This window comes from Talpa europaea (genome assembly GCF_964194135.1).
Source record: "Talpa europaea genome assembly, chromosome: 7".
Taxonomy (NCBI): Eukaryota; Metazoa; Chordata; class Mammalia; order Eulipotyphla; family Talpidae; genus Talpa; species Talpa europaea.
The window spans coordinates 759,738-779,695 of NC_140074.1; the positions used below are offsets into that span (position 1 = coordinate 759,738).

General features: G+C 74.5%; 2 protein-coding genes across 2 annotated transcripts; one reads left to right on the forward strand and one right to left on the reverse strand.

Annotated features, from left to right (window-relative positions):
• Window positions 1-924: 924 nt before the first annotated feature.
• Window positions 925-7,813, forward strand: EGFL7 (EGF like domain multiple 7). The gene is made up of 10 exons (XM_084239151.1): window positions 925-1,191; window positions 2,376-2,449; window positions 4,892-5,013; window positions 5,133-5,249; window positions 6,059-6,174; window positions 6,275-6,370; window positions 6,437-6,559; window positions 6,949-7,013; window positions 7,354-7,516; window positions 7,605-7,813. Exons 3-10 carry the CDS (start codon window positions 4,934-4,936, stop codon window positions 7,625-7,627), a joined length of 783 nt encoding a protein of 260 aa, XP_084095277.1. The 5' UTR covers window positions 925-1,191; window positions 2,376-2,449; window positions 4,892-4,933; the 3' UTR covers window positions 7,628-7,813.
• A 698-nt stretch (window positions 7,814-8,511) lies between these two features.
• On the reverse strand, window positions 8,512-17,081 carry AGPAT2 (1-acylglycerol-3-phosphate O-acyltransferase 2; the record flags this gene model as incomplete). The annotated part of the gene is made up of 6 exons (XM_084236280.1): window positions 8,512-8,684; window positions 9,050-9,122; window positions 9,981-10,076; window positions 10,218-10,393; window positions 10,604-10,737; window positions 16,900-17,081. 6 exons carry the CDS (start codon window positions 17,079-17,081, stop codon window positions 8,512-8,514), a joined length of 834 nt encoding a protein of 277 aa, XP_084092406.1.
• Window positions 17,082-19,958: the final 2,877 nt, after the last annotated feature.

Consider the following 19,958-nt stretch of genomic DNA (forward strand, 5'->3'; position numbering starts at 1 on the left):
GTCCCCAAGCTGCTCCAGCCTTGCCGCCCTCACGGGCTGGGCCCCGGTGGCGTGGGCAGAGTGGGGAGTGGCCAGTGGGGAGTAAGGGTGTCCCTGCGCGGGGGCACGAGGACGGGGACTCCCAGGGGAGGAGCACCTCGGCTGGCTGTGAGCAGGGGCCGGTCCCGGGCCCCCCACCGACAGGGAGCCTGCCTGCTCAGCCTGCGGGCTCCAGGGGGCTGCGGGCCAGGCCCTGGCTGGGCCACCCGCAAAATCTGCAGAAGCGCCTCGTGGCCGCCTGAGGACGCTGCATCGCCCCTGCCCGGCCTGCGGAGGCGGAGGGGGACAGGCCAGGGGACTGGCCAAGCCCTTGCCCCTGGGTCCTGGGTGTCATCACCTGTGCACCCCAGTGAAGTGAGACTGGGTGCTTTAGGGCCTGCCTGCACCCCTCCAGGGGTCACTGCCCCGCCCCCAGTCACGTCTCCAGGGGCTCACTGCCCCCTGCCCTGGGCGCCCCCCAGGGCCGCTCGCTCTGGCGACCCGGTGTGCTGAGCTGGCTCTGCCCCCGCCTGTCACCTTCACCACGGCCACTGGGGACCCAGGAACCCAGAGAGGCTGCTGTCCACCACCCTGGCCCCGAGGCCACTTCCAGCGGGCCCACCCACGCCAGGAGCCGTCCTGGCGCTCACAGCGTGGCGCACGCATCTGGGGGGCAGGGGGAGGTGCAGGTCGCCATCTGGGGAGCTGCTAAGGCTGGGGAACCTCGGCCCCGGTCACGTGTCAGCAGGGCTACCAGCCCACGGGCGGCAGGGCCTGGCTGCTGGCGGCCGCAGGGCTAGACTCTGGAGTCCCAGGGGACGGCGCCCCCACCCCAGCGCCAGTCGCCGGCCAGCCCCTCCCGCGCGGCCCCCGCCGCCCGCCCCGGCCTCCTGTTTGTTCGCTGACAGATCCCCGTTATCAGCGGAGAACACGCACAGGAAGTCCTGCCGGGAAGGGCCCATCCCAATCCCGATTTACAAGGGACGGCGCATAAAAAGCCGCCCTTCCTCAGCCCGGGAGGAGCCTCCCTGCCCGCGCCGGCCGCCCCGCACCTCCCGGCGGCGCTCGTGGGACCGGCCATGCGGCCTCAGCAGGTGCTCTGGGGCTGGGGCGGCTGCCCAGCCCTGGCAGGCGGCGCGGTGGCCTCGGCGGAGCCCGGCCGGGCAGCAGCAGGTACGGTGGGGGCGGCTGGAGGGCAGGCAGCGGGCAGCCGAGCGGGCGGGGGCCGCTCCGGGCTCTGCCATCTCGCCCCCGGGGCGCCCCCGGGCCCAAGTCTGGCCCTGACTCCACTGGCCCAGCTTTACATCAGGGCCGCGGCGGCTGCGATCCCCGCAGGGAGAAGCCAGACCGGCTGGCACCCCTGCCCCGACCCACGCTCTTCAGAGGGGACCTTGGGTTCCCCCCCTCGAGACGGGTGTCCCAAGGGCATCCCTGAGGTGGGCGCGTCCTCCCGGGAGGCTGCGGGGGTCGTCCACGGCCAGGATGAGGGTCGGGGCTCGGAACCAGGACAGGAGGCGCCCGCCGCTGCTGGGCGGGGGGGCAGCGGGGCGCAGGGCAGGGAGGCGCCGCCGCAGCCCCCTCGGGCCCTGGCCGCCCCGTCCTCCCGTGGCTGCCCCGCAGCCTGTCCCCGAGTTGCCCACTTTCCAGAGGAGACAGCAGAGGGGCACGGCCCGAGGGTCAGCAGAGAGGCACCAGCTGACCTAGGCCAGGCAGCCTTCCTGCTCCGCGGGGGCCACGCTGGTCAAAGGGTCAAGTGACCGCAGCTGAAGGCACAGGGCCACGCAGGGCAGGGCGGCGGCAGGGCGGGGTGGGGAGGCCCCACCAGCTCTTAACCCTTTGCCGCCTGGGGGTAGGGGAGGGCTGCCCAGCTTGGGTTTGGGGGTCAGGAGACCCAGGGGGCCCCGCGGCACAGACCGCCCCCTTTCGCGGTCACAGGCTTCCCAGAGCAGCTGCCCCACCGAAGGCCCTCGGACCCCCCGCCGCGGCCTCCCGCCCGGGCCAGGGCGGCTCTACAGGCGTGGGAAGGGGCCCCGCACAGACGCCCCCTGGCTCCAGCTCCCTGCACCCAGGCAGGCCTAAGCCCAGGGCCCCACAGGGGCTGCACGAAGCCCCCCCAGGGCCCTGCAGCACCCGCGCCCAACAGCGGGCTTGGCGGGCCGCTTCGGAAACAGCTGTTGCCACCTGTCTCTGGGGAGCCCAGAGGTGGTGGCCCCGTCCAGAAGGGCGACCTGGGGTGTCCTAGGCGGAGCCTGTGAGCCGGTGGGGGGGTCTCTCCGCAAGCGAAGGCTGAGGTGCCCCGTCCGCCCCAGATGTGGGGGGGCCAAGGGGCTAACCCCCACTGTGTCTCTGACCCGCAGCCCTGGCACCGGGGCGGCCTCCCCGCCCAGCTGAGCCGCCGGCGCCCCGGGGATGACAGCGCTCTCTTCTGCAGGTGAGCCCGGCAGGCCCAGCGCTCCGGAGGGAGGGCCCGGGCTCGCTGCCCACGCAGGCACCCGCCCCTGGCCAGGCCAGCGCTCAGGTGTGAGGGCAGAGGGTGCCGGGCGGCAGGCCCGCTCCTCACCCACAGCCGCGGCGCACAGCGGGGACGGGAGGGACCCAGGGGGCCGGGCGCGTGTGGGCCACTGTGTGCGCTGGGCACCGCCCCTCCTGGCCACCCCATCCTCTGGCCACGCGGGAAACGCATGCCCGGGGGGAGACAGGCCCAGGAGCCCAGCGCCCACGGCTGGCCGCGGGGTGGGCGCCCGGAAGCCCCACCACGCCCGGCGCAGAGCGGGGCGGCGGGACCCCAGCACAGGCCGGACGCGGCGGCCCCGCCGGCTCCTGGGGAGGCCTCTGCGGGGGCTTCGGGCCGGGAGGTCGGGCTGCCCGCCCAGGCGTGGCGCGCGGGCGAGGACCTGGGGCGCCGCCCTCCGGGGGTGCCGGTCTCGGGGGGCCCTCGGCTGGGGCTGGAGAGCCGCAGGGACCCCGCCGGGCGCGGCGCAGGCGGCAGAGTCGGGAGGGCGCGGGGGCGCGGGGGGCGCGGGGGGTCGGCGCCGGCTCCCGCTGACTCACCGGGGGCGTCGCGCGCCGCGGGGCCTCAGTCTCCGCATCCGCGCAATGGGGCCCCCGGGCGGGGGGGGCGGGGGGGCGGGGGGGCGGGGGGCGGGCCCTTGGCGCGGGGAGGCGCGGCGCGTGCGCGCCGGGCAGGGCGGTGAGGCGGGGGGCGGGCGCGGGGGGCGGGCGCGGGGGGCGGGCGCGGGGGGCGGGCGCGGGGGGCGGGCGCGGGGGGCGGGCGCGGGGGGCGGGCGCGGGCGGGTGGGCAGAGCCCTGCGGGGCGCCCGGGGGCCTCGGCGCCGCGGACCTGGGGCGGCCTCCGGGGCGACGCAGCGCGACCGCGGGGACCCGAGAGGTGAGCGGGCCGGGGGCGCCGGCGGCGGAGCCCCGAGCCCAGCCCGCCCCTGACCCGCGGCCGGCCCGGGGATGCGCCAGGGCCTCGGGGAAGGGCGCCCCCTGCTGGCGGCGGGGCCGCGGGGGGCGCCCCCCGCCCCGCCCCGCCCCGCCCCGCCCCGCCCCGCCCGGGGCTGCGGACCCTCGGGGCCCGCCCGCTCCCCGGGACCCCCCGGCCGGCGCGGGGGCGGGTCGGGGGCGCAGCCCCGCGAGCCGGCCGGGGGGCTCCCTCCGCCCCGCCCCGCCCCGCCCCGGCGGCCCCGCGCGCACAGCCCCGCGGCGAGAGGGGGTCGGGCCCCCGCCGCGGCGGACCCCGCCTGGGGCGGGCCGGGGGGCCGGGCCGGGCCGGGCCGGGCCGGCAGCCGCGGGGAGCGCGACTTTCAGAAAATGGCCTCACGGCTCGGGCGAGGCGCCGCGCGCTGGCGGGGGGCGGTCCCCGCGGGCCCGCCGCAGCCGGTGCCCCCCAGCCCCGCCCCGCGCCCCCCGGGCCGGGCGCTGCGGGACGCCCCGCACCCACCGCCAAGTCCCGCGCCGCAGCCCACTCTGTCCCCTGCGCGCCGCCTTCGGGCCCCATGGGGGGCGCACGCGGCACCCCCTCCGGCCGCCCCCCTGCCCAGGGCTGTGCTCCCCGTGACGGAGCGCGGGCTGGACTCCAGCTGCGGGCCGAGGGGGGGGCCTCGCCCCCCTGTGGGCCGGGCTTGCGGGGGGGGGGGGCACGGCCCAGCGTGGCCCAGCGTCAGGTCACTGGAGGGCGCAGGGCGGGAGGGGCCCCTCGCGCCCCAGGGAGGGACAGTCCCGGAGGAGACAAACCTCACTCGTGTTCTGCCCCCCACGTTCTTTCCTTGCTGTGCTGGGGGACCTGCAAGGAGCTGCCCCCAGGCTGCCCAGGAGCCAGACCCCCTCACACTGCAGCCCCCCGCCCAGTGCAGGCTGCTCACTCCCAGCTGGGGCTCCCCACATGCCCAGGATTCCCCCTGCAGCCTCCCTGGCTCCCCTCCACAGCCTGGAGAGGGCCCGGGCGGGGGCTGCTCTGCCCCCCAGGAGGTGCAGCTGGGCTGCTGGAGCCTGGTGCTGCAGACTGGCTTGGCCCCCAGGGGGGGCGTGAACCCCCCTGAAGACAGCCCACCCTCCTGCACTGGGGCCCCGGCACCCCCTCAGCCGGCTCCCCACTTGGCCCGAAGCCCAGAAGGGCTGGGTTCCAGTGCTGCCCACCAGCACCCCGTTTACAGGCTGAGCGGGGCACATGTGTGCCCCTGCCAGGCAAGGGGAGGCTCTCACTTCCCTTCCGGAAGCCAATGTCGGCGCCCCTCCGGGTCCCCAGCCGGTTTGTGGCGGATGAGGGGAGGGGAGAGCTGGCCGGAGGCTGTGGGGTGGGGGGCAGTGTCCTCCAGGGCGTGGGCTCCCACGAGGGGTCTGCAGTCTCACGGGGTCCTATTTTGTGCCCCAGGCCACCCAGCAGAGAAGGCTGTCCGGGGAGGACGCACGGATCATGTGGGGGCCCCGCGGGCTGCCGCTGCTGTGGTTCCTGGTGCTGGCCGCGGGGGGCGCGGAGCACCTCTACCGGCCCGGGTGAGCCTCAGGCCCCTCCCCGGGGCAGCCCCAAAGGCTCCCGCGGGTCCCTCCCCGGCTGGGGGGCCGGAGGGTCCTGCCTCGGGAGCCCCGTCTGACCAGAGCCCCCGCCCCTGCAGCCGCAGGGTGTGCGCCGTCGGGGCGCCCGGGAGCCGCGGGCCCGAGTCCTTCGTGCAGCGCGTCTATCAGCCCTTCCTCACCACGTGTGACGGGCACCGAGCCTGCAGCTCCTACCGGTGAGCCCGCGCGGACCGCGGCTGGCCTGGGCACGGGGGCCTGGCTGGGGGCCTGGCCCGTCTGGGGCCACCCCTCTGGGGCGTGCAGCTCCTCGGCCCCACCCTCGGGTCTCAGAGCGGTCGCCCGCCCTGTGTGCCCTCCCCACTCTCGCGCCCCCCCCAGGCACCGCCTGCAAGTCCTTTCCCACGTGCCTCCGTCCTGCCTCCCAGAGCCTGTCCTTGGGGGTCTGGTGGGCACCCTGGCCTGAGGGCCCCAGCAGTGACCACACCCCAGGCCCTCAGCCTGACCCCAGTGGGGGCCTGTGTCCCTGGCTCTCAGCCCTGGGGCTGGGCTTAGAAGGGGCTTTTCTGTAAGGCTCTGGGAGGCCTCCCTGGGGAGGGGGGGCCGTGTGGGGAGAGGCGGGGGGCAGGTCAGCCTCCCTCCCCAGCCGGGGGCACAGGGAGACTCATCTGCGGGGAGGCCGAGGCCGGGCCTGCGGGGTCTGGCAGCCGGCCGGGAGGCGCGCTCCACGCTCCACGCGCGCAGGACGGGGCGGGTGGGCGGCAAACCCTCCCCTCTGGGCGAGCCCCAACCCCTAGGGCAGGAGGCCTGCTCCGGGCCTCTGGGCGGCTCCCGGCCGGGCCTCCTGGTGCTGCTTGATGCCACAACTGGGGGGGAGGGCGACGCCCCTGGCAGTCTCCCCAGGGTGCCTTCCCCGGGGCAAGGACCCCCAGAGCACGCCTGGGTGGTCTCATTTGCGCCGGGACTCTGAGCATGGTGTGTGGGTGCTGCCTCTTGGCCCCCGCTGAGCCCCCAACACCACCCACAGGACCATCTACAGGACGGCCTATCGCCGCAGCCCCGGGCCGGCCACCCCCAGGCCCCGCTACGCCTGCTGCCCCGGCTGGAAGAGAGCGGGCGGCCTCCCCGGGGCCTGCGGCGCAGGTGAGGTGCCCCTCCTGCCCGCCGCCCCCTCCCCACCGCAGCCCTGTGGGCCCGGGCCCCTCCTCCTGCTTCGGTAACAGGCCCCTCACCCCCTCCGCAGCCATCTGCCAGCCGCCGTGCCAGAACGGGGGGCGCTGCGTCCAGCCCGGCCGCTGCCACTGTCCCGCAGGGTGGCGGGGGGCCACCTGCCAGACCGGTGAGGCCGGGTCCCGCCTGGGGGGGGCCTGCGGGGGCGGCCGCGGCTGACTCCCCTCTCCCGCAGATGCGGACGCGTGCCGTGCCCGGGGCGGCGACTGTCCCCAGCGCTGCAGCCCCGCGGGCGGCTACCCGTGCGGGTGCCAGGAGGGGCCCGGCCCACCTGCGGACGGAGGGGCCCTCGCCACAGGTACCCGCCCCTCGCCGGCCCAGCGGCGGGCGGGGCGCCACAGCTCCAAGGCTGCCCGGGTCTCTCCCAGGGAGGGGGGCGCGGCCTCTGCCCCGGGCGTGGCTGGGTCCGGCGGGGGGAGCGTGAAGGCGGGCGGCGAGACGAGCACCTCCGCTGGTGACGGGGCATTATTACTTTTGGTACGCGCTGTGACACTCCAAACTCGTACCGTGAGTAATAATGCGCCGTCGGCAGCCCGGCACCGCGCCCAGAGGCGGACTCGGCCAGCACCGGCTCGCGGACGCGCGCGGGGGGGGGGGGGGGGCGCCCCCAGGCTGGGCGCCCGTCTGGGATGAGGCTGGCCTCGGGGGCAGGACGGGGCCGCCCTCACGCAGCGCCTGGTCCCCCAGGAGTGGACAGCAGGGCGGAGGAGGAGATGCAGAGGCTCCGCTCAAGGGTGGACGTGCTAGAGCAGGTGAGGCCCGGCCTGGGCTCCTGGGGCGCGGCCCCTTCCTTGGGGTGGCTGCAGGACTCGGTGGGGCCCAGGGGAGGGCCCCGCGCCAGGCAGGGGCTGCGAGACGGGGTTGCCCGCAGGCCAGAGAGCCGAGCCAGGTCTGGCCCACCTGCCTTTGCCCCAGACGAGCCTGGTCATGGAGCACCGCCCGGGCCGCCCGCCCCCCGGCCCCTGCCCGCCCCGGGACTGTGGGCTGCAGCCCCCGTGGCACCGCCTCCAGCACAAGCCCTTGCTGACCAGCCCCGGTGGGGTGGGGGGTTGCCCGGCACGGCCCGTCCCCAGCCAGGCCCTCTCCCCACAGCAACTGCAGCTGGTGCTGGGCCCGCTGCGCGGCCTGGCCTCCCGGGCACTGGAGCAGGGCCTGGCGGATCCCGGCCGCCTCCTCGCCCACTCCCTGCAGCAGCTGGACCGCATTGACTCCCTGAGCGAGCAGATCTCCTTCCTGGAGGAGCAGCTGGGGTCCTGTGAGCCCCCCCAGTCCAGACCCCAGGGGGTGGGGGCAGGTCGCTGCGGGGGGCGGGGGGCAGTGCAGCTGACCCCCCGCTCCCCCAGGCTCCTGCAAGAAGGACCCGTGACAGCGTGACCCGCAGACTCGTCTCCTCGCCCCCGCCCTGGCCCGGGCTCCGCGGCAGGGGGTGGCCCAGCCCCCAGGACAGACCCCCACACCCCGGCCGGCTCGGGGCTGTGGGGCCCTGCTGAGGGAGGTACGAAGCTCCTGCCGGGGCCGGGCCGTGCTGCCCGCCGGGTTGGTGGGGAGCCCGCTGAGCCTCTGTCGGAATAAAAACGAGACCAAGAAACGTCTGTGTCTGAGGATGGATGGATGGATGGATGGATGGGGGGTGCCCAGTGCAGACCCAGCCCTGGGTTGGCTGCGCAGGGGGCCCACCCGGAGGGTGGTCTGTGGCGGCGACAGCCCCTCCCCGTGAGCGCGGTGCCCGCCCTTGCGCAGGGACTGGGGGGCGCCCACACTGTGGGGGGGGAGGTGCAGGCAGCCCGAGACTCCCCTGCCCGGCGGTGCCTCCCCGTCCCCGCCAGGACAGACGCCGCAGCCCCGCCGCCCCCAGCCCCACAGCACGCGTGCACTCGAGGCTCCTTTATTGACAGCGCAGTACCAGCGGCGCATGCGCGGGGGCACCCGACCCCCCCAGGCCCCAGGCCCGGAGCCCGAGCAGGCAGTGGCCACACCGGGAGCCTGCCCCGTACCCCGTACCCCGCGGCCAAGGCAGGAGGGCCAAGCCTCAACTCCGGCCGCGGCCGCAGCCCCGCAGCCCCGCCAGCAGCCTCAGCCCACCACGCCCGCTGAGGCCGGAGGCGCCAGGGCTGGGGCCGTCCCGCTGGCTCCGGAGCCTCAAGGGCCAGCCGCTGCTGCCCGGCGGCGGGGAGGGGTCCCTCTGTCCATTCTCCAGCCAGGCCCTGCCTCCCTCCACCCACCCCAGGTCCCGCCTGGCCCTGGCCTTGGCTACTTGGCTGCCGGGCTGGCCAAGCACCGGGCCCCGTTCTCCTGGGGTGTCTTTGACAAGCGGAAGAAGGTGGACCGCATGGTCCGGTGGCAGGTGTCCATGAGCTGGGGGATGTCGGCCACGGTGAGGCCTGTGGTGGGGATGGGGTCCAGCACCTCCACCTTGATGGTTCCTGATAAGGGGGTCAGGAGTCAGTGGCGGAGACTGACCGCCAGCACCACTGGGCTGGCCTCCCCGGCGCCCCCTCGTGGCCAGCCCCCAGCTCCGGAGGCCGCGGGGAAACAGCGGCTCCCCCTGCCGCCTGTCAACGCGGGCCCTCCTCCCCACCTGCGCCAGGGAGCCAGGCCGACTCGGGCTCCCAAGCCCCCCAAGTCCTGCTCTGGGGTCCCCGCGGGCTCAGCTGCCCCAGCTGGGAGGTGCCCACCCGCCGCACGGCCCACGACTGCTCCCTGTCCAGCTCTCACAAAGGCCACGGCCCACGGCGGCCGCCCAGCATGGGGCCTGTTCTGCTGGGGGGGGCCCAGGGGAGGCGGTTACCCGAAGTGAAGAGTTTCGTCTGGGGGTTGTAGAAGGAGGAGTAGGAGGAGTACACCACGGGGATGATGGGTACCTGCAGAGGGGGTGCAGCGTGAGGGGCTGGGGCCCCGAGGGCAGCGGGTCGGGGGGCCCCGCCGGCCATGCCCCAGCCCTGCACACACGCCAGGCGGCCAGGGCCCCAACCCCGTCCTGCACGCCTTCTCTCAAGCACCCCCCTCCGGGAAGCCTTCCCAGCTGGCTTACACTGCATCCCCACTGGCACCTGCGATGAAGCGGTTTAGGAAAGGGGTGACCGGCATCTCCCGCCCCGTCCCTCACCCCCAGCCCTGTGGGGTGTAGGGCAGCTCCAGCCGGGCAGGGGGTGGACCTGCTGCCCTTCCCGGCAGGCCCCAGGGTCCAGTCCAATGGTGACGTCAATGTGAAAAGCCATGCCTGGGTAATCATTAACCCAGGCAAGCGGCCAGGACAGAGCAGGTAGTGGGGGGCTGTGGCCTGGCCACCCCCAGGAGATGTGGGAGCAGCTCAGGGCTAAGGCTGCCCTGACCCGTGTGCCCCCAGAGGCCTGGGTGTCCCTTCTCCCACAACCCTCCTCCACGAGATTCCAGAATACCTGTGGGACTGACTGGCCGCCCAGAAAAGCCCCAGGCCGACCTCGCCGCGCCCCAGCAAGCCTCCTCCGCACCCGCAGCCCCGCCCCCAGCCCGCCAGGGTGGGCGCCAAGCTCCGGGCAGGCCGTGTGACTCCAGCGGAGGCCCGGCCCGGCGGGCACCAGCCCTGCACGTGGGGTGGGAGAGGGGCCGCCGTCGGGAGGCAACGGGGGCCGTCTGCGGGGGCGTGGCCCTGAGCACCAGCAGCCCAGCGGCCCGGGTCACTGCCACAGGGCAAACCCCGACGCGCTTCCCACACCCTGACCGGAGGGCGGCCCGCGCACCTGGGCCTTGATGGCCAGGTAGAAGGCTCCTTTCTTGAAAGGCAGCAGGTCCCCGTTGTCGTTCCGGGTGCCCTCAGGGTAGATCCACACTTTGAGCTGCAGGGGAAGGGGGCAGCTGCAGGGGCCAGGCCACAGCCAGGCCGCCCCTCCCGCCCAGCCCGGCCGCGCCTGTCGCGCGCGGTCCCTCCCAAGGGTCACCCGCCGCCCCCGCCTGCACAGCCGCCACCCAGCACTCACGTTGTCCGCGACCATGCGCTGGCCCACCTGGGCCATCACGGACACGGCCGTGCTGGAGCGCTGCCGGTTGATGAAGAAGACGCCCCCCAGGTACATGATGAGGCCCACCGGCCCCAGGAAGAGCAGCTCCTGCTTGGCGATCTGCACACAGCGCTCAGGCAGGATCTCCATGAGGCCTGCGGGGACACCAGCGGCCTCAGGGGCGGACGTGGTGGGGGGAGCGTCGGCCGGGCCATGGGCTGGCAGGGGCTGGATGGGAGCTCCCCGGGGCGACGGGAGAGGGCAGAGCCCGAGCTGGCCTTGGCACTGGCAGTCCCCTGCCATGCCAGCCCCATGTGCCCCCCACCAGCCTGGTGTCCAGGCTGGTCCTCTGGCGCCCGGCCTACCCATCATGTCCAGGATGCTCTGGTGGTTGGAGATGATGACGCAAGGGTGGTCCACCTGCAGCTTCTGGCGGCCCTTGATCTGGAAGCGGAGACCGTACAGGTACTTGAAGTTCCGGACGAACCACCTGATGATGCTGCGGGAGGACGGCCGGTGGGCACAGGTCCTGACGGACTGGCCTGGCTGTCCCCGAGTCTTCAGGCCCCGTCCCCGCAGGGCAGCGCTGCGCCAACTGGTCCCTAGCCCCGGGGGGCGCAGAGCCACCCGGTGGCGCCCGGCAGAGGGGCTGGTCACACATCCACACCGCCCCGCACCCCGTTCACTCGCCTCCCAGAGAATGCGCCTGGCCCTTGCAGGGACTGAGCTGGCAGAGCGAGGCCAAGGCCCAGGCCGCGCTTAGCACACGGAGAGGCCCATGGGGCACGGCGTCCCCTCACCTATGAGCGCTGAGGGAAGGAAGAGGGCTGGGGAGGCTTCCGCGCCCCGAGGCCTGCTCCTGGAGGACACCCCGGGACCAGCCCTGCCCTGCGAGCCCCCCAGCCCCAGCAGAGCCATTGCCCCCTTCTCATGAGGCGACACGGCTCACGGCTCGCCCGAGGCCACAGGCCACCCGGAGAGGCGGGTCCAGGATCCCGGGAGCCCCCACCTCCATGGGCAGCCACCCTGAGCCCAGAACGCGGGGGGCCTCCTCCAGACAGTTGGGAGGCGTCCGGGCTGGCGTCGGCGCCAAGAGCCGTAGGGACGGTGGCGGCAGGCGGCTGGCCGGGGGGAGGCGACTTTGCTCGTGCCTGGGATGGGACAGCGCCCGCCGGATCAGCCCACGGGTGACGGAGTCTGAGTTGGACGCTCTGAGGGCCCTGCGGGGTCCCTGTGCCCCCAGCTCCAGGCAGGGGTTGGCTGATGTGCCGCCGCCCACCCAGAACTCTCCCTGCTGCCAGAGAGCAGGCCCCCCCCCAGCCCTCCTCTGCAGCCCCGCAGGGAGCTTCCGACTGTAAACTAGACGGGCGGGGCCGAGCGGAGACGGACGAAGCAGACCCAGATCCGACCCCACTCGTCTGACCCCGTGGGCCGTGGGCCTGACCTCAGAAACACACTCCGGTGCAGGCGCGAACCCTCGGGCCCCGCCCGCTCCAGTCCCGCCAGGTCTCCCTGGACCCCAGGGCGCGGGCCTTGCAGGGTGTCCTCGGGTCCGAGGGGCGCCCTCACCAGCTCCCACAGAACAGAAGCCTGAGCTGGGGCTGCAGGGGCAGGTGGGACCCGGCCGGGGGTGCCTCTGGCATCAGGGGCCAGACCAGCACCTCCTGCTCCTGCCAGCCCCGCCTGCCCCCAGCCCCGGCCCCAGCCCCACCCTGCCCTGGCGGTCCCATCTGCCGTGGGGGGGCTCCGGGCTCGGCCGGCTTGGAGGGGACCGAGAAGTCAGGAGCTGAGGCTTCACGGAAAGAAAATATCCACGGGACATGGGAGTGAATCCAGTCCCACGGCAGCCGAAGACCGGCGCGCTGCACCCGGAGGCTCGCTCTCCCGCCTGGGACCGCGCCGAGAAGGCCGGTCACGAGGCGGTGCGGGCGCCAGGCTAGCAAGGGCCTCGGGCAGGCCAGGCCGGCCGTGCTGACCCCTGCGCTCCGCAGTCCTCTGCAAGAATCTGTCCCCAGGCCGGTCTGTCACCAGGCGGTCACGAGGCCGGCCACAGCCACCAGAGGTCGGAGTAGAAAACCCAAAAATGCGTCATGTCCAGCAGCAGGCAGGTGAAATGACCGGGCCACCTCCTGGCAGGGCGGTGGCCACGGGACTGGAGACCTTCCTGTGACTCTCACACCCTCGGGCCTCCTCTGGCAGCGGCCGTGGGCCCCGCTAGTGGCATCGGTGGGTCCGCGTCTCCTTTGTATTGCAGGAAAGTGCACGCGACTCACAGCCGCGGGCAAGCGCGGAGCCCAGGGTCCGGGGGTGCTTCCCCAGCCCCGCCCCCGCCCCCGCCGCTTCTGAACTGTCCTGTATTTTCTGTGCGCTGTTTCGGAACTGCGGTGGGGACCGGGAGCCCTGGGGTCTGGAGGCCTTCCCTCCCCGGTCTGGAGGTGGCCCAGGCGCCGGCGAGGTTGCCCAGGCAGCTGCCCCACCGGCTGGTGTGGTCACGGCAAAGTGCGGAACTCTGGGAAGGGCGGCGGCGGAACGAGCCGCTCACTGAAGGGGGTGCGTGCAGCGCCGGGCTCCCTTCTCTGAGCGGGTGTTCACGCTTTCTACACCAGTGGCAGCAAAGTTTCATCCTCACGCTTTCTCCAGGAGGAAGGAAGCAAATGGCGATGCGGAGGCGGCCGCGGCGGGCAGGCCTGTGGGCAGCCGGGAGCGGCCAGGCCCCGACTCTGTGAGCTGCCCCTCCTTCCCCCACGGGAGCCAGGGACCCAAAACTGGGGCAGGTGTCCCCAAACTGACCCTGGTCAGCTGACATGGTCACACACCTCTGCCCCACATATGCCAGCTCCCCAGTCCTGCCCGGGCCTCCCCGGAGACCGCAGGGGCCGGAGCCAAGGTGGCCCGAAGCCCGGGACCCTGGGGTGGCCCCAGAGGGCAGGCTGTGGGCTGTCGGTCAGCACCCGGGAGGGGCCCTGGCTTCCAGGGCCTGGTGCAGCATCCGCCACCGGACCCCGGGCCGGGCCGTTATGACTGCTGGTGCGGAGGGAGCTGGGTGGCGGCCCCAGCAGCACCCCTTGGCCCTCGGGGTCCCCTACCCCGAGCTCTGAGCCAGACCCAGCTCCCGTCTCACCTGCTGCGACCCTGGGCAACAGACTTGACCTCCCCAGGCTGCCACTTGTAAAATGGGAAAGGGGTGAAGGAAACAAACTCCCCAGAAATCTGGGGACGCTGGGAGCCCCCCACCCCCAAGCAGCAGCTGTGAGGCTGCACATGGCACAAGCAGAACAAGATCCAAAGTAAACCCGACCGAGGGGCCCCTCCGCTGACCGTCCGCCCTGCCCGCCGGCACCGGCCCAGTGGGGGTGGGGGGTTCAAGGCCAGGGCCCGGGCTGCCAACACCCTCTGCCCTCTGCCCCTGGACTCGGGCGAGGCGGCTCCCGGGGGCCTGGGCAGCTGTTCAGGCTGAGGCTCACAGTCCGCAGCCAGACCCCACAGGCCGTGCCCCGGACAGCGAGGGCCGGAAGGTGGCCCCGTCACAGGCTGCTCAGGGGACGGGGTGCTGGGAGGCTCCGGGCAGACCCGTGCCTGACCGGGGCGGGGGGGGGGGTGTCACGCAGACACCAGAAGCGTTAAGGGGGTAGGTGGGAGGGTCAGTCTCGAGGGGAGAGGGGTGGAAGGAGGGGTGCATCCCCCGGCCTGCAGGAGCTCTGGTTTCACCCCACCCAGGGCTGCTTTCCTTCCAGGCCAGCCCCCGGCCAGTCCCCAACGCCGCGGCCCTGCCCAGGCTGTGCCCATCCAGCCTCCTCCAGGCCGTGCGGGCGGCTGGCAGCTCTGGCTGAGGCTGTGGCCCAAAGGGCGCCCGCCCTCTCCCCAGAGTGTTCAGCTACGTGTTCAGTGTTCAGTGCTCGCTGCCCACGTCCCTTACAGCTAAGAGCAGCCGGCACGCCGGGCCCTGGGTCGTGGGGCCAAGGACGGAGCAGCCGAGGCTCCCCGGGGCCCCAGGGCAGCGCTGGTCCCGCGAGCGTGAAGGGCAGGCTCTTGGCTAAGCTACGGTTGTGAGGCCTCCCCGGGGGACGGGGCTGGAGCCCACACACAGCCGTCCGCTGCCACGTTGGCATGACAGGGCACCTGCCTCCTGGGAGCCGAGGCCGACACCTCCACCGCAGCCCTGCACGGCCGCCGGGAGGGGGCCCTGGTCTCAGGCCCTGCAGCGGGGTCAGAGCTGCCCGCCTGGCCCTTCGACTTCCATTGCTGGTCCCTGACACTCAGAGCCAGTCAGCACCGGGGCGCCCTGACCCCTGCAGCAGCCCCAGGAGGCCCCGCGGCCCCGTGAGGCCCAGCGAGTGCGAGGCAGGCGCCGGGAGCAGGAAAGCCGGGCGGAGGCCTCTTCAGAGGCTGCCCCCCAGTCCTCCTGCCCTGCTCTGCCCTGAGGCCTCGCCCCCCCCGGGCCTGGGGCGCTGCATCTCCGCAGCAGAGCTTAAGTCCCCCTCCCAAGGGCCAGGCAGCTGCTGCGCACAGTAGGTGCTCAGGAGAGGAGCAGAGACTGGCCTTGAGGGTGGCGGCAGAGTCCTCCTGGCAGCCGGGCGCGCGGGTGCTCGCGGGACCCTGCGGCTCAAGCCCTCCCCACCACTCCCCCCGTCCCGTCAGAGGCTGGCGCCCTGCAGCCCCCTCCCCGGCACGCTGAGGGCCCGCCCACCACACGCAGGCCCCTCGGGGGTGAGGTTCGCATGTGCACACGCCTGACTGCTGACCCTGCCCCACCACGGGCCACTGCTGGGGCGCCCTGGCCGTCCGCAGCCGTGAGAATGAGGGCGCGGGCGCAGGGGAAGGAGGCTGCCCCATCGCGCCCGGCCGGGGACCGCCCTGGGGAGGGCGGCAAGAAGCTGCCCACAGGCGCCAGACTCGGGGGTGCCCAAATCTGGGGTGAGCCCAGGAGCTGCAGCCGGGCAGGGTGGGGCAGGAGGTCCACGAGCGTCTGGCCAGCCTCTCAGGTCCAGCCGCCGTGTGGGCACGGGCAGCGGTGACTTCCGACGTGACACCCCAAGCAGCTTTGAAGTCCGGGCGTGCCCTGGAGGGCGTGTGGGGCTCTTAAAAGTCCAGGAAGCCACCTGTAAAGTGGCGGCTGGTGCCGCAGCTGGTCACCAGGTCCCGGCAGGACCTCGGGAAAGTGACCTGCCAGCCCCCATCCGCAAGGCCGCCCACCAGCAGAAAACCCCTCCTGCCTGCCGCCCCTCCGAAGAGCCCACGCGGCCGGCCCCCTGACCACCCCTCCAGGGGCTGCCGCCCTCCAGGCCGGGCCCAGCAGCACCTTGTCCAGGGGCGGCCGTTGCCTGCAGGGGCCTGCAGCCCTAGCTTCAGGCCAGGGCCCAGCCCAGAGCCCCGACGCTACCCGGGAGGCCGAGCAAGCAGGCCCTGGGCGCACCCCTTTCGGGGAAACAGGCCCCAGCCCGGCAGGGAGCGCCCCACTGGGGAAGACTGTGGCAGGGCAGCTCCTGGGCTGCCCGGAGGACACGGGCCGGGCCACTGGGGGGCGGGTCTGGGGAGGGCTGAGCCCTCGCCCCTCTCTGGGCTCCTTGGGGACCCCACGAGTCACAGAGCCTGCGCCAGGAGGGGCACAGCCGGCCAGGAACCTTCACCCACTGCCCGGTAACCACAAGGCAGGGCGGCCAGGGGACCAGGGTACGCCCGGCCAGGCCACAGGGGGCCCTTGCAAAAGCCGCCAGGGCGTCCAAACCGGGCAGAGAGAAGCCCAGGACGCCAGATCCGAGCCGGTGAGGGCATGGGGGGCCCCCTCCGCAGCCACGCCCCCAGCCTCTGACCGGGGAGGCTCGCAGCTCCGGGTCAGGCCGTCCAGCCCCACCCTCCACCCCACCCCAGCGGCTCTGGGAGGCTCCGTAGGAAAATTCCAGCCGCCGCCCCCTTCCTTCCCCGGCCTGAGGCAGGAGCCGGGGCCAACCCCGTCCGTCCTCCGGGCGCCGAGCCCCCCAAAGGGGCAGAGCGGGAGCCCGCGGCCGGCGCGGGGCGCAGGTGCACCCGGCGGGTGGGCGCGGGACGCGGGCGCCCAGGGCGCGGCCACCAGCCCCGCGGCCCCGGCTCCCCGTGGGCGAGGGACGGAGCCTCCCGGCGCGGCCCGCCCCTCCCCGCGAGAGCCGCCCCCGCCGGGCGCCGGGCGCGCCGCGGCCTTTCCAAGCCCCGCCGGGCAGGACGCGGGACTCTGTGACGCCGGCGCCCGGCAGCCCTGCCCGCCTCGCCTCGCCGCCCGCCCGGAGCCCGGCCCGGCCCGGGAGGCGCGCGCGGGCGGGGCAGGAGGGCGGGAGAGGGGCCGGGCCGCCCGGACGCGGAAGAGGCCGCCGGGGGTGCCCCCGCCCCGCGCGCGCCCCAGCCCTGCGCCCCTGCCCTGCGCCCCCGCCCCTGCCCCGCGCCCCTGCCCCGCACCCCTGCCCCGCACCCCTGCCCCGCACCCCTGCCCCGCGCGCGCCCCTGCCCCGCGCCCCTGCCCCGCGCGCGCCCTGCCCCGCGCCCCTGCCCCGCGCGCGCCCCTGCCCCGCGCCCCCGCCCCGAGCCCCTGCCCCGCGCGCGCCCAGCCCCGCGCCCCTGCCCCGCGCCCCTACCCCGCGCGCGCCCCGTCCCGCCCCGCCCCGCCCCGCGCCGCCCCGCGCCCGCGCCTTGCCTCATGTTCTCCACCGTGCGGCCCCCGTGGCGCAGCAGGCACACGACGGAGGCCGTGGCGGCCGTGGCGAGGCAGAGCGCGCAGTACAGGCTGATCTTGGCGTAGAACTTGGCCGCGCGGCTCCGCCGCACCAGCAGCAGCAGCAGCAGCAGCGCCGCGGTCAGCCAGGGCAGGAGCTCCATGGCCGCGGCCGCCCGGACGGCGCACGGCCCGCGGCGCCTCGGAGCCCCGACGGCGCCGGCCGAGCTGCCTCCCCGGGTCCCCTCCGGCCGCGCGCGCGGGCCGACCTGCGAGCGGGCGCCGGCTCGCCCGCCCCGCCCCGCCCGCGCCCCTTATTGCGAGGCAGAGGGGCGGGGCGGCCGCGGGAGGACGCGCCCCGGGAAGCGCCTAGGTGCGCCCGCCCCGCCCCGCCCCTTCCCCCGCCGCGCCCGGCCCGGCCCGGCCCGGCCAGGCGCCCGCCCGGCGTCTCCGCCCGCTCCGCGCCCCGCCCCACGCGCCCCTGCCCGCCGCCGACCCCTCCCGCTGCGGGGTCTCCTGCGCCCTGGCGGGGGGCCCCCCAGTCCGGGTCTCCTGTCCTGCCCGGCCCCCACCACTGGGCCAGAAACGCAACCCCGAAGGTGCCAGGGAGGGCCGCCAGGCTGGTGGCCACACAAAGGAGCCCTTGAACCCCGGGGTGATGAGGACCCCCTGGCCGGCACTGCCCCTGCAGCGGCTCCAGGGTGGACCTGGTGGGCTCACTGGAGGGGGCAGTGGGAGTGGGGTGTGTTTTGGGGCAGGCCTTGGGTGCCAGAAAGTGGCACCCCAGGCTGCTGGTGCAGGGCCAGTGCAGATAAGAGGCAACGGCACCCACGTGGGCAGAGTCCGCGCAAGCCTGGCACAGGGGGGCAGTACGCTTGGGACAGAGAACCCCTCTTACAGGTGGGGCTGTAAGGTGGGTCCCCTGGTCCCTTGTGGGATGACCTCACCAGGTGGGTGGGCGCCAGCCTTCGGGGCCAGTGCCCGGAGGCCAGTGCCCAGCGTGTGCTGAGCAACCCGTGCCTGGGCAGGCACATCCTCGGGTGTCACCCCCAGGCCTGGCTGCCGGGTGCTTGGCCAGGCACGCCGGCCCCGGGACCTCGCCCCTGGGGAGCCGGGAGGCCCGGCTGTGGTGACCGGCCTGGAGGTCTCACTGACAAGCACCGCGGCTTTGCGGTCAGAAGGGACGGCTGGCCCGAGGGAGGTGGGCTCTCCCTACTGGGGCTGAGGGGCCCAGGAGCTTTTCCTAAAGTGGGGGGTCCCTCCATGCCTTTTACCACAGACGTGTGGGCTGCAGTCCAGGCTGCCCCTGCCACGCCTACTCCAGCCCGGGCCCCGCCTGCCAGCCTGTCTCTCTGAACAGGGCGCCTGTCTGTCCATGGGCGCAGGACTCTGCCAAGGCCTCCAGAGGAGGTCTGTGCGCCCCGGGACGGGGGCATGGCTCTGCCCAGGCAGCGGTGGCAGGTGGCAGGGCTCCCCGACACCTGGACACTTGACAGCGGGACTCCGGGAGAAGGAATGCGCTGGGTGCAGAGGGCTGCGCCACCACAAGCCGGGCGCAGGGGCAGGTGCAGGCGCTTCCGGGAGGGGTGAGCCATTCTTGCAGCTAGGTAGGGGTGTACCTGTGAGTGGCCACCGGCCCTTACACCTGCACAGGACCCTAGGGCTCCCCTCCCCGTCCTGCGGCCCCGCCCACTCCTCTCCTGCCCGCACTGCCCCCCCCCACTGGCACACTGCTGGGGTGCCGCCCCGCCCCTCCCCCACACTGCCGCGCGTCCCCAGCCTCAGGACTGGCCTGCCACCGCCCGGCCAGTGCCTGCCCTTTACAGACGCGGACAGGCCCCGGGGCTGAGTCACCCAGCCAGGAAGTGATGGGGAGGAGGCTCCCCTGCTCACAGTGTCCCTGCCCGGCTGCCCAGCGTGTGCCTGACCTCCTGCCCCCGGCCCTGGGCGCCGGGGTGGCCTCAGGCAGACGTCCAGGCTGCTCCCAAGCTCAGCCCTTCCTTGCCCTGTGCCGCAGAGGAAGAAACGTGGGTTTTCCTCCAGAGACGAGGGGTGGCGGGCGGGCTGGGGCTGGGGGCGCTGGGGGGGGCGTCAGACGCTCAGGGGATGGGCTTGAAACCGCCGCCAGCTTCTCATGTTCGAGCAGCGCGGAAAGCTGAGGACAACTCTGTCTCGGAGAGGAACCCCCGGGTCGCCTGGGTCGGCGAGACTCAGAGGGAACTCCCCAGAGTCGGCCCTCAACCACCCCAGGTGGGGACCGCGGGGCTCCGCTCCGTCCCCCCCAGAGCACCCGGTGTCCCGGGGCTTCCCGGCTGAGTCGGCCGTCCCCCCGGCACGGCGGCAGGGACCCCAGGGCAGGGGTGGGGAGCAGGCCGGGGCAGGCCAAGGGGTCCCAGGGGGAGCCCAGCGCCTGCCCACTGGCCTCCTGCCGCCAGTCCAGCTGCTCCTGCGGTCTTGTGTACCAGGTTGGGGGCTGTCCGGGGAGCCGAGGTGCACCCCACACCTTGTGACCCCTCCCTGCCTCGTGGCAGTAGGGCTGGGCGGCCGGAGCCCAAACTGAAGTCGGGCCCGCTCCGTCAAATCCAAGCTCCCCGCCCGTGCCTGAGCCCCGGCCCCCATCTGTGAGGGGGGCTCCTGGCCCCCCCAGCTGGCTGAGAGCCACGTCCCCGTGCTGGAGCACAGCCAGGCTGCTCCGGAAGCTGCAGCCAGCCAGGGCCTCTCTGCCAGGACACCGTGGGCTCCTCTCCCCGCGACCCGCCTGCCGGGAGAGGGGAGGGGCAGACGGAGGCCCCGAGAGGAGCCGGGGTGCGGGGACGCCCTCCTGGGCGCCGCCCCGGGGCTCCAGGCCTGGAGCTGAAGCAGAGGGAGGGCCGGAGGGCTGGGCGCCGCGGGAGGCCAGGCTGCGGGCGGGGGGCTGGGCACTCGTGGGGGTGCCGCGGGGCGATGCCCTCCTGCAACCTGTAAGTGACACAGCCCGTGAATCTTTCATGGGTTTGCGCTGAAAAATAGATGAGGGGAGGCCTCGGCCCACTTCCCTCCTC

Coding starts and splice junctions, on each gene's coding strand:
- EGFL7 (XM_084239151.1), top strand. CDS start 4,934: ATGTGGGGGCCCCGCGGGCTGCCGCTGCTGTGGTTCCTGGTGCTGGCC. Junction 6,371..6,436: donor GGGGGCCACCTGCCAGACCG/GTGAGGCCGGGT, acceptor CCTCTCCCGCAG/ATGCGGACGCGTGCCGTGCC. Junction 7,014..7,353: donor GGGTGGACGTGCTAGAGCAG/GTGAGGCCCGGC, acceptor CTCTCCCCACAG/CAACTGCAGCTGGTGCTGGG.